The 14,561-nt window shown below is 38.6% G+C and overlaps 1 protein-coding gene across 1 annotated transcript in view; it reads right to left on the reverse strand.

Annotated features, from left to right (window-relative positions):
* Window positions 1-8,079: 8,079 nt before the first annotated feature.
* The window catches only part of fhl3a (four and a half LIM domains 3a), a 56,565-nt gene continuing 50,083 nt past the window's right edge, over window positions 8,080-14,561 (reverse strand). The window contains exons 4-6 of the mRNA XM_073846674.1: window positions 13,359-13,528; window positions 12,568-12,754; window positions 8,080-9,618 (exon numbers count right to left, since the gene is read on the reverse strand). Coding sequence (XP_073702775.1) covers window positions 9,467-9,618; window positions 12,568-12,754; window positions 13,359-13,528 — 509 coding nt within the window. The 3' untranslated portion in view covers window positions 8,080-9,466. The remainder of the gene's footprint in view (window positions 9,619-12,567; window positions 12,755-13,358; window positions 13,529-14,561) is intronic.

The raw sequence follows: 14,561 nt of genomic DNA on the forward strand, positions 1-14,561 counted from the left end.
CGGCCTGTTGTGATGACAGCAATCGAGAGTGATGAGGTTTGTGAAAAATGTCTACAGCGAAAATACATCTGGCTCTGTTTGCCGAAACAGACCTCAGTGATGTTGTCCCTGACAGAAATCTAAAATGCATTGACTGTACTTTTGAACTGGATTAATACTGATGGAGAAACATCTTGTGTGACCAGTTTCAATTTCCTTCAGGAATATATTGCAACCAAAATTGTCTTTCTCCAGTATTTTATGTTGCGAGTCTCTGCTTAATTTGCATATACAAGCGTCTGTGTCTCCAAGTGTTGACTGCGCAGACATGTCTGTGGCTAAAGCAACACCGAGCACCGCGTCAAGTGGACACCCGCGCTAAACCGAACGCTGACGGAGATCGTTGGAGAGCTCCTCTGGGATTATGAGTAAACCCTTGGAATGCACTGCCTGGTTTTACACGGCTCCTCCGCTGCACATGCCTAGTGCCACGTTTCACAGCGGCAACAGTGAAAGGTCATCCCTTTTTTCCCTTTCACAATTCATTTTCCTCCTCCTCTTCTCGCTCCATTTCTCTCGCTAGTTTAAACACACCAACCTCTAAATTGCGGTGTTGCCTATTCACTAGAAATCTCAACTGTCTGGATATGATGTTTATATACATGAATGAGAAGTAAAGAATCAACCCAGTAGTGAATTCTACTCTCTCTATGTGAAATTTTACAGCTTCTAGATGGGAAGGATCACATCCTCTGTGTTTGTAAACAGACTGAAATGACTTAATGCAGATGATGTGTTGAGACTTATTGTGTTGAGACTTACGTTTGCCATTGATTTATGATCAAGTAGTCAGAATTAAAACACTCTCTGCTATTGTTTTTTGACAGTACTAAAAACAGGCTGTGAGGGATGCAAATGTTTTAGTTCATGTCTCCCTGCCTAAAACCAGCTACTTAAAAAAAACAGCTTTTAAAAAGCCTAACACTAGTATTTTCACCAGCTAAAAAATAAAAAGTCAGTTATTACTATCTTTTGCTGGTGTTGTGCCAGTGGCAAATATCAGTTTACATTTCCAAACATTCGTTTTGCCATTAATTGTTATAATCCAGCGAGACTTTTGTTTGCACAAGGAGTCTGACAACAGCCAGTGCTCCACACAGAGATCTGTTCTCATTATCATCATCATCTAGTGCAAGACGAGCATTTGTGCTTGAAAAGTATATAGTATGAATTTTTCTTAGAAAATGATAGATTGCTTCGCTAGATAAGACCCTTATTCCTCCTCTGGGATCACGTAGAGCTCTTTAATGCTGCACTGAAACTGCAATTGGACCGTTATCCCATTGCCCACTGCTGAAGTACACAATATGGAGAAAAAACCTGGGATGTTTTCCTCAAAAACCTTCATTTCTTTTTGACTGAAGAAAGACAGACATAAACATCTTGAATGACATGGGGGTTAGTTAATTATCAGGAAATTTTCATTATGGAAGTGAGTTTCTAGCTTCATGTTGAGGACGGCAGTAGCTAGTAAAAATGTTGACCTGGCATTTATAAACATTAGACCAAAAATTATCCCACAATATTAATCCAATAGCGTTCAACTTGAAAGAATCTGTAAACCTTTTTAAACATTTTAAGGAAAGCTTACATTACCATCTACTGTCAGAAATAGGAAATACATGCATTTCATTTTAGTACTACTTTTTTGTAAGTGTTCTTTCTTCCCCAGCTTCTTAAAATCAAACAGCTGTGACCGTACTAGTGCCAGGAATTGTCTCACCAGTCAGTGACTTGTAAAATCAGCAAGTGTTCTTGTCAGCTGTAACCGCGTGCCATGCTTTGTCATCTTGACCTTAAATGATATCAGAAAACAGTCCAGTAATTGACTTTTAAAAGGTTGTTTTGAACCACACACACAGTGTAACCAACCAAGCTGACTAATTCTGAAAACTTGTCTAGACGTCTACCTATGGGAATCTGTCACACTGTAAAGTGCAGCTGTTTTGTGAGTGATACGATATCAGCTCTGACATCATTTATGACCGTAACAGTTACGTTTCTTTTCCTCATTGTTGAGCCACATGGAGGAATTGTGCTGAAATGTGTAATGGATGTGAGTCATAAAGACTCTCACTGACTGTAAATCTCCTCAGCACCCAGATTTCTTAGGATGTTGACCTTGTTTAACCATCTTATGTACTGTTTTTAGGTTTCACTTGTGTTTGCCCGAATTCAACGAGAAGAACAAATTGACTGCTTTACCTGCAAATAGGACCTTGATTTCTCAGGTCATCCACAGATTTCTTAAAGACCTCTCAGGTAAACAAGATTAAATGCACTTCTTGGAAATTAATTTTAACAACATGCTGACTTCAAACTTTGTTGTTCAATTTGGCTTTCAAAAGAAGAATTAAGCATTTGACACGGCTAACAATAATGTTTAAATTGTGGTCAAGTGTTTGTCATGCGGTGTGACCTACGTGCTAGCGTGTAATGTGGATGCTATCTGCTAAACAGCCTGATCTGTGCTTTATAGAGCAACTTTCTGTTGAGCTGGAGTCCCGGTTTTAATGAGCATTTAAGTTCCATTAGCCCCCCACTAGTTTTATAGCCGAATTTAGCGTGATGTCTTTACTGGTTAAATAATCACTGTCTGGCATGTGTAAGAAAATGAGTCTTGATAATAACAAACAGACACATGAAGCAGTATTGCATTTCCTGTCAAGCTTCTCTGTTAAAAATGTGTCAGGAGACTTAAGGATTAGAAGAACCACAATCACAAATGGCTTTATCGAGACGCATAAAACCAAATAAAAGTACGCACAAAACAAGCTATTGTTTCCCACAGTGCTTCATTACTCTCCACTTAGTGTCATCATGGGAACTAGCAGTGTGTACAATAAATCATCTAGTATTTTCAGAGAGCATTTGGCTTCACTGGACAGGCTAATAGTTATGGGCATTTCAGCACTTAATATACAAGGCTTTCAGATGTCACTTGAGGATAAAGTGAGATGACATCACACACTTTCTCATGGCTGGACTTCTCTCCTGATTCTCTGGGCATGAGCTGGATAAATAAGAATTGAAGTAGAATCCAAGGAATGCAGCTTAATTCTGTTTGCACAAATTACATCAGTGATATTATTTTAGTTTAAAATGAACGTTTACAGCTTCCAAACATCAGTGATGTCTTGTTTAAAGGAAATTAACTTAAAATAAAATCAGATGTTCTTATTTTTGTAATTTCTACTTTTATGGTCACTCTGGTTTTGGATACTAACACCAAAACTTTCGTTTTACTTACAAATATATACTTTTAAGTTCCAAAGGTATACACAAAATGTCATCAGAGTGGGGACAAAGAGAGTAAAGTGAGGACATTTTGGCCGGTCCTCACTTTTTGAGACCCCTTTAATAAGTGAAATAAGTATTTGATCCCCTGTCAATCAGTAAGATTTCTGGCTCTCATGTGTCTTTTATACAGGTAAGAAGCTGAGATTAGGAGCACTCTCTTAAAGGGAGTGCTCCTAATTTCAGTTTGTAACCTGTATAAAAGACACCCGTCCACAGAAGCAAGCAATCAATCAATCAGATTCCAAACTCTCCACCATGGCCAAGACCAAAGAGCTGTTCAAGGATGTCAGGGACAAGATTGTAGACAACAGTTGGTGCAATTACACGGGAACTACACGGGAGGATCTTGTCAATGATCTTAAGGCAGCTGGGACCATATGAAGGACTGATATCCTGCAGCGCCCGCAAGGTCCCCCTGCTCAAGAAAGCACATGTACAGGGCCGTCTGAAGTTTGCCAATGAACATCTGAATGATTCCGAGGAGAACTGGTCAGATGAGACCCAAATCAATCTCTTTGGCATCAACTCAACTTGCCATGTTTGGATAAGGAGGAATGCTGCCTATGGCCCCAAGAACACCATCCCCATCGTCAAACATGGAGGTGGAAACATTATGCTTTGGGGATGTTTTTCTCCTAAGGGGACAGGAGAACTGCACTGCATCAAAAGGTTGATGGACATGGTCATGTACCGTCAAATCTTGAGTGAGAACCTCCTTCCTCATTGAAAATGGGTCGTGGATGGGTATTCCAGTATGACAATGACCCAAAACACATGGCCAAGGTAACAAAGGAGTGGCTCAAGATGAAGCACATTAAGGTCCTGGAGTGGCCTAGTCAGTCTCCAGACCTTAATCCCTTAGAAGAGGGAGAGAGCTGAAGGTTCGAGTTTCCAAACATCAGCCTCAAAACCTTAATGACTTGGATAGGATCTGCAAAAAGAAGTGGGACAAAATCCCTCCTGAGATGTGTGCAAACCTGGTGGCCAACTACAGGAAACATCTGACCTCGGTGATTGCCAAAAAGGGTTTTGCCACCAAGTACTAAGTCATGTTTTGCAAAGGGGTCAAATACTTATTTCAGTCATTAAAATGCAAATCAATTTATAAGTTTTTATAAAATGCGAAATGTTTTTTGTTTTATTCTGTCTCTCACTGTCAAAATAGACCTATCATTACAATTATAGACTGATCATAATTATTTAGCAGTGGGCAAACATGCAAAATCAGCAGGGGATAAATAATTATTTTCCTCACTGTAATTGGGTAAAGCTTAGGTTTAGGGTAAGGGTTTGGGTGAAGCTCTTAGTTCTGATGGGTAGGGTTAGCGTAAGGAGCTACTGTAGAGATTGCATTGAATCAAAGTCCCTTTAAGACAAGTCATGTCACATCTTTGAAACGCCTCTCGGGCATGCAAGTTCAGCTCTTATCTCTTTGAATGGGGAAACATCAAATTCTCCAAAACTGTTCACCAAGATTACGATTAAATTTCATATTTTAAATCTCCAACGAAATCCAACAAGATCTGCCTTATAAATATGGTCCCTTGTGCTTTAAATAGCGTTAAAAAAACAGGTAAAAAACGCTTATTTTTCCCGCTAAATGAGCCAGCGCGCATGCGCAGTACTGAGCGCACGTCTTAGCGCCGATTGTTTCTATAGCATCCGGAACTTCTAACGGCAGCTGCAGTGATGCGCTGACTTTACTAATCAACGATTGGTTCTTTCACTAAGAAGGCGGGGCTTCGCAGCGTTGCATTTTTCCCCATTCAAAACTATATGAGTGACATGTCTTGGGTATTCTATAGTCTTTGATTGAATCAATAAATGTCCTCAAAAAGTTAGCTGTACAGTGTTGTGTGTGTGTGTGTGTGTGTGTGTGTGTGTGTGTGTGTGTGTGTGTGTAGGGCATATTGGACATATCCAAAAAATGTATAATCACTAAATGATTCACTGACCGCTAACTCTCAGCAAGTTCAGTAAATCCCTTTGACTGACTCATTAAAAATAACTAGTTCATAAGAGTAATTTTCATCAAGCACTGTAATGTAGAACAACCCAACAACATATTTTCAGCTGTCAATAGCAACTAGCAATAGAGCACAACAATGACCACCAACTGCTTGGTGGTTTAAGTCCCAGAAGTATTGTTTTCAATTCATTTTCTCCATAGGCTTTTTAATTACTAACTAGCTCAAAGATTAATCAAATTACCTTGCAGATCTTAATAGTTTTGCTAGAAAAAAGTTTATCCAATGAAACGACAAAGGGAATATTACTAGTGATCTTTGAATCTATAACACCCAACATTTAATACTATTACTTTTCTGTATTTTCTTTCTGAAAGTTTGCACTACCAGTCAAAAAAAAAAAAAAAATGTTTAATGTTCTGCTCACCAAGCTTGCATTTACTTAATTCAAAGTACATTTTTACTATTTTAAATAGCTGTGTTTCTATTTTAAAATATTTTAAAATGTAATTTTTTTTTTTTTGCATCATTACTCCACTTCACATGATCCTTCAGAAATCAAATAATATTCTAATTTGCTGCTCAAAAAACATTATTATGCTGAAAACAGCTAGAATTTTCCAGGTTTCTTTGATGAATAGAAAGTTCAGAAGAAATTTTTTTTTTTGAACCTCAAATATTTAAAATAGCTGTTTTTATATTTTAAAATATTTTAAAATGTAATTTATGTGATTTTTTTTTTTTTTTATCATTACTCCACTTCACATGATCCTTCAGAAATCAAATAATATTCTAATTTGCTGCTCAAAAAACATTATTATGCTGAAAACAGCTAGAATTTTCCAGGTTTCTTTGATGAATAGAAAGTTCAGAAGAAATTTTTTTTTTTGAACCTCAAATATTTAAAATAGCTGTTTTTATATTTTAAAATATTTTAAAATGTAATTTATGTGATTTTTTTTTCATCATTACTCCACTTCACATGATCCTTCAGAAATCAAATAATATTCTAATTTGCTGCTCAAAAAACATTATTATGCTGAAAACAGCTAGAATTTTCCAGGTTTCTTTGATGAATAGAAAGTTCAGAAGAAAAAAATTTTTTTGAACCTCAAATCATCATATTAGTGTGATTTCTGAAGCATCGTGTGACACTGAAGACTTGAGTAATGATGCTGAAAATATAGCTTTGATCACAAGAATAAATGAAATTTTAAAATGTATTCAAATAGAAAGCAAATATTTAAAATTATAAAAATATTTCACAATATTAGTGCTTCAAAAACTTTTGACTGGTAGTGTATGCACTAATGTACTTTCAGTTTCACTCTTAGTTTTTCCTCTATTGCTAAACCTCATTTAATCTAGTACATTATCTAGAGAACAACATCCCTCACTCATTCTCTATCTATCCTCCCATTTTTTGGGAGCTATTACAATACTGGTGTGGCCACCCCAATCCTAAAAGAATGTTGTCTGGTTCCTGCAGATTTAAATAATTACACATGTACATCTCCCTTTTGAAGATAATGTTGGAAAGAGGTTGTTTCCTGTCAACCTTCAGTTTCAAATAAGCCTTTCCAGTCAGGATTTTATCCACAACATCGCACTGAGACAGTTCCCCACAGGCTGTTAATGACCTCCTCCTTATTGTCGTCTCAATTTGAACAGTCAAGCATGAACGGCTTTGCATGTGATACTGTCTACAGTATTATACTTGAGCAATTGGCATCGCTGACACAGTTTTCTTAGGTTTTTTTCAAGAACACAATCCCTCTAGCTCTTTTTTTACAAGAGGTGTTCCCCAGGGACCTGTTCTTGGTCCTCTCATTTTTGTAAACTATAAAAAATCTACTGTACAATAATGAAATGTCAGTTTTTGGATGGTTGTACTGTAGTACCCACATCTACCAGCAGGGGCTAACAATGTCATGTAAACCAGCATAACATTAACCTGCTGGTCTTGCCCCACAAAACTTGCTGATCTACTCTTATACTGTAAGAGTGAAATCCATTTGTTGTGTCTTTATTGTCTTTGCTTATTTAATACAGACATTATAATGCCAGACAAAAGTTCTACTCAACTGGATAATAGAAGAGGTTTGATCACTCATCTGAGTGACTATATCAGGTTAAGTGGCCTCATAACTTGATGATCTATTTAATACAGGAGCCACTTAAGCAAGTGAAGCCTTGAATTACTTCAACTTCACAGTGTCCGGTTTTCCCACAGGCCTTCCCTGGTAATGATTCACCCACCACCCATGTGATCCTTCTAACCCTCCTCCATTGCCTCACTGGCCCTCTCTTTTTTCCCATAAACCTCTTGACTGTGTGTATGTAACTGAACCCCAGTGGAAGTGCCATGGACCAGCTCCAAAAGCTTCAATCTTCCCTCCCTCTCTCCTCTGTCGTCCTCTCATTTTCGTTTTCGGCTGTTCTCTCCCACATGCTCTCGCAACGTCCACCAGAAGGCCTCCCTCCCCCACCACCATCTCCCGTTCTCCTTTTCCATTTCCTTCTTTGGTGAAAATGCTGAAAAAGAGAAGGGGAGGAAGACCTTCACCAGTGTTGAGAGCGAGCGGATTTGGCCACGTGTTTGTTTTAACTTCTTATGCCTCGTCAAGGCGAAGAAATGGCACACTCAGCACGTTTGCACATAAACACACTCATCTAGAGGCACGAGGTAATCCTGAATGAGATCGAAGACCGTTGAGGATACTAGTAAGCTTTTGCACGATGTAGTCTCTGACAAAAATGACATTACAATTGGTTTAATTTATAAAATATTTATCAATCAATAAACTTTTTTTTTCCAATTTTTAAAAAATGAAATGTTTTTGAACACCTCAAACTTACAAAGCTTGAATCACTTAATTAAGAAATGCACATTTGCCAGCTCTTTCTCTCCTGCATTAAAGCTCAAAGTGAATATATACTTATACATTTAGAAATACTCAGAAGGTGGAAACTAGTAAAATTGGCATCAATAAAATAACAATACTTAATGTCTCAATTTGACAAAGTCTGACAACATGCATACTATCATTTTTGACATTTCATTTCATTTCATTCACTCACTCTTAACACAGAGGAGACATGTTTACAAAGATTTAAGAAATTACGACTGCAGAGGTCATAACGAATTATCAAACAGGAAGTGAACGTGAAGTAATATGTAGTTTGTGTATATACAGTGTAATGCGTGCTGTATCTCGACGTTTCTGTGCTTTTATAGATAATTCAAGCTATAGTAGTGCAAATGCAAGTCTGTCTTCCACCTGTGTACAAAATGCATTGCAAACTTCATTTTCCCCACACATCTCTGGACAGCAGAAACATTTCAGCTGTTATTTTGTCTGACATTGCTATGCATTTTGAAAGACTTCCACTGAATTGAATGCATGTGCAATGGATCAAATGTTGTTTGATGCTGAAGTTCTGCTAAGGTTTTAGTAAAGTTTTTAGAAAAAAGTGCTCACTAACTACAGCAGTCACACATATTTACCTGACACATATGGTGTGTGTGAATGCTTAGATGTTTAGCTTTTCATTGTACCCAAAACTCAAAATCAGTTGTGCTTTCATTCATGTACACTTTACGCTTGGCACAGAATGTTTGGAACAATTCTAAATGGGCGTTCGGTCACTTTACCAGAATGCCAAACCTTTGACCTTTGAGTGTTTCTGAAGGAATCTGTTTGAGTTCTTTCACAGGCTGCAAACACAGACTACATCCACCCATTAATGACCATTACCAGTTTAATGACAGTTCTGGCTGGCCAGGAAAAATAAAGATGGGAATAACTAGTAGGCAGATGGGATATTTTTATCTGTGCATAGAGACCTAGAGTGTTGATTCTGGATAGACTGTAGTTGGAACTCAGCATTGCGTGGCATTCACATCTCAACAGCAATCTTTGGTGCATCTTTTTAAAAGTCTCGTTTATCCAGTCGTGAACCAGCAAGCCTATTCTTTGAGTATTCTGGTAAAGCTCAGACCGTTGTGTGTGGTGACAGATTGCTGGTTTGCTGGCAGTGTCAGCATTGGTGTAAGTTGAGATGTGAAGTTCTTAAGGCACAGCAGTGTAAAATAGACGTGTGCATGTATATGTATGCGTGTATATGGAAAGGTAAGGTGTGTGGATAGGGGTTGCGTTCTATAAGTTGCTGTTGCAGTTGCGACAGAGGATCTCATCTTGCTCAGGGAAGAAACCTGCGCCCACCAGCGACACGGAGCATCGAGAGCAGGTGAAGCATGGCTGGTGCCATTGCCGCTCCTCAAACGAAACGTACTTTCCTCCGCCAAAACCTAAAAGGAAATAAAAATCATGTAACATTTCAACAAAGTTTATCACATAATGTCAGAACTAACACATCTGTAATCCCCTACTTGATCTCATGATAAAAACGTACCTGTGGGAACTTTTTTGCAAGACGCAAAATACGTAATCATTTTCATACGCAGTTATAATTAGAGCTCTGTTTCGCTTTCTGAATGTAACAAGCTTGCTCGGTAGCTCAGTCGGCACGGAATTGGACTTAAGATGCAGAATCCTTGAGTACAAATTCTGTGAAAAACAGTCACGATGAAAGAGCTGAAAGATGAGATTGAAAAACAAGCTAAAATGGCATGCTTCCGATTGTGTTTTTACATCACGTTTGCTTTTGTTCATACTAGGGCTGCCCTCAACTAAAGATTTTTCTGGTTGACTAGTAGTCATTAATTTTAAGCATTAGTCAACTATTAGTCGCACGTTTATTAGTAAATCATATAAGCCATAATAATGAGCCTTTAATTGCTTACATAGCCTAATAAGCACTTAAGTGGATGCAAAAATAAGCTTTCCACAGCGCACCGGCAGATTTAATAATCATGAATGTGTCAGGGAAAAACAGCATTAACATTGTAATAACTTGTTGATAAACTAGTGCTTTCTTTGTTTTCGGCTTAAGAGATGAAGTCTGTAACACTAATTCATTATATCCGCAGTAGTGGATGCGCCTGTATTCATGTTTCATATGGATTACATAATCTGAGAATATTTGTTTTCCATTTAAATTGGTTCATTTGAAAGTAAAAGACATTTCACTCTCTATAGATACAGTTTTGTGTCTATAAACACACAGTTTCGAAGTTTCGTGCTCAAGTTAACAGACAGCTGAAAGCACATCCTGTTTGCTTTCATTATTGTACAAAAGCGCAACGTTTCGTTGTTATTCTGAGTGCACACAATTAAACAGAGTCTTTACAGGATCGAAAGATGTATTACTTTTATTTTATGACCAAAAATGACAGTATTGTAAGAGCAAGTGACCGCACCGGTGCCTCCATCTGTCATGCAGTGAGCACGCTACTATTAAGCTTCCACAGTCCACACAGACTCTTGAATAGCACAAATTTTTGGTTAACATATATTAAGCGGCCATGAAAGTTGCTACTACTTACATATTTTAGATGATAAGCCAGCCATATTTGATGTCGATGAATGATAGGTGAGCGTTTGGATGTCCTACCCAATGTACTATATTACCACATTGACCAGCCGTTAACAATCTGTCCGTCACGGTGTGACTTCGCCACTTCCTACGGAATTTTTTTTTCTGCAACTAATCAAATTTTGGTCGACCAAGCCTCTTTTTGTCGACTAATGATTAGTCAGCTCTGATGTGGGATTACGAGCTGTAATGTTTACTTTAGCCACATTTAGTCGCGTTTTGCCGCATTTAGCTGCGTTTATCGGTGAAACTTGCCAACAAGCACATTATTAAGAAAGGTAATTTGCAAAGATGCATAAACCCTTATACTCACTTCTGCTGTGGGTGAACAAGAACATGAACATAGACGCATAGGTAGATCGGGATCAGCGCTTTCCTTTTAAAACCGAAAGTAACGTTTATCCTCTGCGTCTTCAGCGGCTCAGATGTCGGGAGTAAATGACTACTGCTATGTTCATTATTACATCCAACAACAGAACACCTCAATCGCTCAATTAGAGTCTTCCTCTGCACCTGAGTCGACAGGATGGCGATCGTATTCAGACTGCTTCAGCTCGGTGAGGGCGGGTCTAAGGTAAGACGCTCATGTCAATCAACTGTGTGCCGTCACAACGACAAGAAGCTGAGAATGACCTGATTTTAAAAAGGAGATATTACTTTTAAAGATTAAAAAAATACCACCGGGTGGATTTTTATCATTGTAGGGTGGTTGTGTACACAAACTACTGCATCCGATGACCCCTTAAAAACATCATGAAGCTGTCATGATCTGGGCTGTGGGGTTTCCCTCAGCCACCTGAGAGCGCTGTTTCCCTTCCCTTGCACTGCACTTCCCTGATCGTTCACATCTGTCTTATGTCTCTGGATGTCTGTCTCTGTGTTCTTGATTATCCTGACCCGTGCTCTAGATCGTGTTTCTTGTTTTGTTCAGTTTTTGTGTTTAAAGTCTATTAGTTTTGTGCCTTGTTGGCCTTTTAGTTTGTTTGTTTATTGTTTTATTATTAAATATCTCCTCACCTGCATCTGGACCCAGACCTCCCATTATTCACGTGACAGAATGCAGCCATCTTAGCCAGGCAGGCGTAGATGAACTCGAAGCGAGTAGCCGACGCCGCCTCAAAAGACATTCCCGCCGTATCGGGAACAGAGCGGGTGGTCGCCGCCCCCAAACGCACGTCCGCCGCCGCCAAACGGGAAAGCTTCGCCTCCCCGAAAAAAATCCTCCCCGCTGGACCCATCTTGGATGGCTGCATTCTGTCACGTGAATAATGGGAGGTCTGGGTCCAGATGCAGGTGAGGAGATATTTAATAATAAAACAATAAACAAACAAACTAAAAGACCAACATGGCACAAAACTAATAGACTTTAAACACAAAAACTGAACAAAACAAGAAACACGATCTAGAGCACGGGTCAGGATAATCAAGAACACAGAGACAGACATCCAGAGACATAAGACAGATGTGAACGATCAGGGAAGTGCAGTGCAAGGGAAGGGAAACAGCGCTCTCAGGTGGCTGAGGGAAACCCCACAGCCCAGATCATGACAGAAGCATTACAGTTATAGCGTCACTCGACAAAAATTCAAAAGGACATTTCACATTAAATTTGTCACAAAACGTACATGGCGATACATATTTTGCGTCTTGCGAAAAAGTTCCAACAGGTACATTTTCGTCATGAGATCAAGTTGGTAATCCCCTGTTGTGGCACCACTGCCCCTATCAATTTTTAACCAATGTTTATCAATATTCATTGTACCTGTAATAGGTTTTTTGCAGGCTTCACACTTCTTGGCGTACAGATTGCCAAAACATTTGAGGCAGTATGGGCTGTCTTCACGGGAGGTGAAGTGCTGGCCAGCTAGTTGGACTTTACAGCTTGTGCACACAAAGCACTCCTTATGCCACGGCTCATCCCTGTAGGTCACACCACCTTTAGCCAAGGCCTGAGTTAGAGAGAGAACACCAGAGACACAAACAGTAACCTGTCAGCATGAGTTTCTGTATACTTGACTGAAACCAAACTACATTCAAGGTATGACATTCAAATTAGTTTATCATTGTTTGTTATGCGTAAAAATTCTTGTCATGAGTGTACACGTAATATTCAGGAATTGTATGCTAGGGATGGGTCACTATGATTGTATAGTTTACTACAGGTAGTTGCCCAACAATTGAGGTTAAATAGTTTTAACTAGATTGCTAAAGGATTGATAATTATTTAGCACCACATTAGCATATTAATATGGTTTCTGAAGGATCATGTGAAGTAATGGCCTCTAAAAATTCAGCAGAGCTATCCCAGGAATATTTTTTTTGTATTTTACAGAATTATAAAGCCAAGAATCCAAACAGATGGTGCTTTGTCAGGACAGGATGTGAAATTGACAGCCCAAGTTAATCAGTGACCAGCAAGACTTCTGATATGCAACAGGAAGGAGAAATGAGGTCAGAATTCTGACTTTTTGTAGAGGAATGTGTGCGTGGATTGATGAGGAACACATGGTGATGTATTCCAGGCAGAGAAGCTAGTAAAACTCCTCCACTGACCTGTTTACATCGAGTACAGCGTGGTGCGAACTTGTTCTCGTAGCAGGGTACGCAATAGTGGTCATCTTTATCTGGGATAAAGGACTTGGAGCCTATTGGCTGTTGACAGCTGTTGCAAATGAAACAGCTCTCATGCCATGTGGAGCCGGCGTACTCAAGCTTCCTGGTTCCTGTGAGAGAGAGAAAAAGGAAGGGAGCCTTTAAAACAAACAATTTCCTTGTTCTCGACAGCTGCTCAGACCACGTTGCCACAGAATCTAATCTACTTTACATATGTAATAACTAGGGTAGTGAATTGATTACATATTTGGATCAAGTTATTATATACACTACCAGTCAAAAGTTTAGACACACTTCCCCATTCTCTTTGATGGAGAAGTGTGTCCAAACTTTTGACTGGTAGTGTATGTGATTATTAATGCAAGCATATTTTTAAAGAACTATGTGAACCTGGACCACTAAACCAGTCATAAGGGTAAAGATTTATATAATCTCTGAAAGTTAAATAAATAAGCTTTCCATAAATAAGATGTATGGTTTGTTAGGATACAAGGTGCAAAAAAAAATCTAATTGAGAAAATCGCCTTGTCCAAATGAAGTTCTCAGCAAAGCACATTACAAATCAAAAATTAATCTGTGATATATTTACAGTATGAAATTTCCAAAATATCTTCATGGAACATGATCTTAATATCCTAATGATTTTTGGCATGAAAGGAAAATCGATCATTTTGACCCATACAATGTATTTTTGGCTATTGCTGCAAATATACCTGTGCTACTTAAGACTGGTTTTAAAGGTTTTGTGGTCCGAGGTCACAAGACACTGATATATCTTCTCGAAACGAAAAGGAAAGACTTTAAAACAAAGACCATGATGGATAATGTTTATTTGTGGGGAGTTTACTAAGTAAACATTATCAGTTACACCATTGTTTAGTCCTCAAGTCAGGGGAAATGTGTTTGTTTCTGAGAAATGTCAGAACTCTTAGTTACATAATAGCATCATTTTGGTGGAAAAGGGTTATTCTCTGATAAATCCCTTTCCAGGATTCTCGGATGACTAAGGGAATATAACAGAACTAGGAGGCCCATCATAATTGCCTAGATTCTTTGCATTATCCCACTGTGAGACCTGCTGATGAGCATGTCAGCAAAAGTCACTTCACCCAGTTTGAAAGACTTCATGCTTCTTAAGAGATC

Source organism: Garra rufa, chromosome 9 (assembly GCF_049309525.1).
Source record: "Garra rufa chromosome 9, GarRuf1.0, whole genome shotgun sequence".
Taxonomy (NCBI): domain Eukaryota; kingdom Metazoa; phylum Chordata; class Actinopteri; order Cypriniformes; family Cyprinidae; genus Garra; species Garra rufa.